General features: G+C 36.2%; 1 protein-coding gene across 1 annotated transcript in view; it reads right to left on the bottom strand.

The window, feature by feature from the left end:
* Positions 1-1581: 1581 nt before the first annotated feature.
* LOC107751645 (uncharacterized) overlaps positions 1582-3920 on the bottom strand; it is a 7776-nt gene continuing 5437 nt past the window's right edge. The window contains exons 9-13 of the mRNA XM_016567385.1: positions 2624-2758; positions 2165-2248; positions 1841-1939; positions 1666-1749; positions 1582-1601 (exon numbers count right to left, since the gene is read on the bottom strand). Coding sequence (XP_016422871.1) covers positions 1582-1601; positions 1666-1749; positions 1841-1939; positions 2165-2248; positions 2624-2758 — 422 coding nt within the window. The remainder of the gene's footprint in view (positions 1602-1665; positions 1750-1840; positions 1940-2164; positions 2249-2623; positions 2759-3920) is intronic.

Below are 3920 nucleotides of genomic sequence, written 5' to 3'. Positions count from 1 at the left end.
CTTTACTAGTTGCTTGAAAAAAGTAATCTGATTACGTAACTCGCGTTACTTGTAATGCGATACACCCAACACTGCTCATCAACATCTTAATGCATTTAATTTACATTTTAATGCATTTACCAAATTTTTATCAATTTGAACCTGAAGCAAGATCTGCATGAGGAAATTCTTGGCAGGGAACTAACTGACCAGGGTCAAACCAGCATTTAAGAAAAGCTTAAATAACCCAGACTCTTAATGTAAGATCAAATCATCTTGGAGAAGAAAACAAAAACAAAAATCACACAAAAGATTATTAAAAGTAAATCAATACTGTACCCAGGTCATCAAACGAGTGCTTCAGGACAACTATTCCCCAGAGACCTTGAAGAAAAGCAGCTACGCAGACCCATCCAACACAATCTGCAATTGGATCAAATTTGAGGAATAAATGAACACTTCACAGTATTCACTTTAATTGGGCATTTTTATGTAATTGTGGCCATTATTGTACCTTTTTCTTTTTCCAGCGCTATGAGGTAAGAATAGACCATTATGGCATTTACTGCTATCATGAAACTTAACCACGCTGCTCTCCTGACCGAGGGTAAACCTGAAAATGTGAAGAATGTTTATTTATCAAATTTCATATAGCAGTAAAATAAAAAAAAAATTGTTTGTTTTTTTACACTTTGTAAAGAGCTGCAGAACGAATTGGAAGATTTGGCTTTTCCTGAAGATGACATTTATTTGTTTTCTTATTCAACAGCAAGCAACTTAAAATCATCAAAGATAGAGTTATTCATGACAGTTTCATAGTAATTCATCAAATACTCACATTGTAGTTTTTCCACACATGCTTTGTTCCAATTATATCTCGTCAAAGCTAAGAACAGTGGGAAAACTCCAACAACAAAAAGTGCTGTATATAGAGAAAAAAATAATAATGATTTAGTAGCCTAGTTTGGGCTCAGTTATATAGATTTATTATCTTTGATAAACCTATGTTTTCCAGGAAAAACATTTGTTCATTGACAATGTTTTTCTCTAAAAAAGGTTTTAAAAATGTGAGAAAACTGAATGAGATTAGCTGCTTATTTCTTGATATTTTTAAAATCTGAAATTTAATTATGATACAAGATCAAGACCTCCTCGAGAATTTTGGGAGGGTTATTATGGATTATAGACTCGTATTTTAGCCAGAAGCAACAGTTTGATGTTAAAACATCTTAAAGATGGATTTGTTTCTAATAAACACACAGCTTTTCCCTTCTCAAGACATTAACTGATGGACTTGGTTGGTGTGGATTACTTGTGGATTATTGTGATGTTTTTATCAGCTGTTTGGACTCTCATTCTGACGGCACCCGTTCACTGCAGAGCATCCATTGCTCAGCAAGTGATGCAATGCTACATTCCTCCAAATCTGATGAAGAAACAAACTCATCTACATCTTAATGCATTTAATTTACATTTTAATGCATTTAACAAATTTTAATCAATTTGAACCTGAAGCAAGATCTGCATGAGGAAATTCTTGGCAGGGAACTAACTGACCAGGGTCAAACCAGCATTTAAGAAAAGCTTAAATAACCCAGACTCTTAATGTAAGATGAAATCATCTTGGAGAAGAAAACAAAAACAAAAATCACACAAAAGATTATTAAAAGTAAATCAATACTGTACCCAGGTCATCAAACGAGTGCTTCAGGACAACTATTCCCCAGAGACCTTGAAGAAAAGCAGCTACGCAGACCCATCCAACACAATCTGCAATTGGATCAAATTTGAGGAATAAATGGACACTTCACAGTATTCACTTTAATTGGGCATTTTTATGTAATTGTGGCCATTATTGTACCTTTTTCTTTTTCCAGCGCTATGAGGTAAGAATAGACCATTATGGCATTTACTGCTATCATGAAACTTAACCACGCTGCTCTCCTGACCGAGGGTAAACCTGAAAATGTGAAGAATGTTTATTTATCAAATTTCATATAGCAGTAAAATAAAAAAAATTTTGTTTGTTTTTTTACACTTTGTAAAGAGCTGCAGAACGAATTGGAAGATTTGGCTTTTCCTGAAGATGACATTTATTTGTTTTCTTATTCAACAGCAAGCAACTTAAAATCATCAAAGATAGAGTTATTCATGACAGTTTCATAGTAATTCATCAAATACTCACATTGTAGTTTTTCCACACATGCTTTGTTCCAATTATATCTCGTCAAAGCTAAGAACAGTGGGAAAACTCCAACAACAAAAAGTGCTGTATATAGAGAAAAAAATAATAATGATTTAGTAGCCTAGTTTGGGCTCAGTTATATAGATTTATTATCTTTGATAAACCTATGTTTTCCAGGAAAAACATTTGTTCATTGACAATGTTTTTCTCTAAAAAAGGTTTTAAAAATGTGAGAAAACTGAATGAGATTAGCTGCTTATTTCTTGATATTTTTAAAATCTGAAATTTAATTATGATACAAGATCAAGACCTCCTCGAGAATTTTGGGAGGGGGAGTTATTGTTTCTTCAAATCATTTTCTGAAATATGCCAGATGTTTTTATTTTTACACACACATGCCTCTGTATGTCTCATTTGATTCACACAAACAAATCCAAATGATTTATCAAAACCTTGTACCTCGTCTGGCAGCTCCGAAAGCGTAGAACAGGAAGATGAGTTGTAATGGAGGCAGAACATCATGACCGATATCAGACACCAGGTCTAACACAACACGCATACTGTCGTCTTTATTTCTAATGAGTTCTGCCAACACTATACCAAAGAAAACAATGTTTTTATTCCAAACTGCTTTTTAAAAGAGCAATAAACTGTTCAACAGGGACAGAGAAATACACTGGACTGAATTATATTACGTTAGCATAAAAATATACTCGATAAGAATAACCCAGCAATAAAGTAACTGCCTGAAATAAGTTATAACACAAAAATAGCTTATTCTGTCGGGGTACTGTGTGAACTCTGAAGTATACTAATGATTTACATGTTTTTCTCCAGCAAATTTAAAGTCCCCATGAAATCAAAATGAAAGTTTTTTGGGTGTTAGTATCAATATGTTAGTCTTAAGGTTATCTATAAGGCAGTGTGCTCCAAAACAGTGACAAAATTCGCATTTAGAAGATATAAGCATTCAAAGCTCGCAGTTCGTCACTTCCGCCAAAACGGCTCAACGATTTTTTTTTTTGACGTCACATCGTACTTCAGCTTCTCATGAAACTTTCTGATGTACAGTGCTCTCTCCCACCTTCAATACCACGACTGAGGTGCCCTTGAGCAAGACCCCCAACTGCTCCCTGGGCGCCGCAGCATAAATGGCTGCCCACTGCTTCGGGTGTGTGTCACCATACTTGGCCACATGTCACGTCACATCACGTAAATATGCTTTCCATTGTGGAAAAAATAAGTCTGGTTTCGCGCTGTGTCACGCTAACCACCGCACACACACTCTGCTCCAGTCCAGAGACACGATAGCACGGAGCGAATCACATGCGCGAGTCGGCGCAGACCACAAAATGTATCGGTCATTTTTTTTAAAAACGCCTCGGGCTCGTTTTTTTGTTTTGACCCGCCGCGTTAAAAACTGGCTGACCAATGATATTGGCGCTTTTGTTCACGTGCCTGGAGCTGCTGAAGCACAAAACGGTCTTGCCGAGCACACACTGATACCTAACGACGAAGAGGAAGTAAGTAGACCAAGAAGATGCATCGAGGCAAGATGAATGTAGAGCTGCTGGTCTCACTGGTGTCTGAACACAAAGGGTTTTATGAAAAACGCGACAGCGACTACAAAAATCTCGATAAGAGGGAGTTGTTATGGAGAGGAATTACAGAACAAATAGGATTCGATGTGTACCGGGGTATTTCTGTTTTTCATTAAACGCCATCTAATGTCAGGGAGTGAATTTGCACGTTCACT

Source organism: Sinocyclocheilus rhinocerous, unplaced genomic scaffold (genome assembly GCF_001515625.1).
Source record: "Sinocyclocheilus rhinocerous isolate Xijiao unplaced genomic scaffold, SAMN03320098_v1.1 scaffold1553, whole genome shotgun sequence".
Classification (NCBI taxonomy): Eukaryota; Metazoa; Chordata; class Actinopteri; order Cypriniformes; family Cyprinidae; genus Sinocyclocheilus; species Sinocyclocheilus rhinocerous.
The sequence above is the reverse complement of the archived record's forward strand: the minus strand, read 5'-3'. Positions and strand labels throughout refer to the sequence as shown.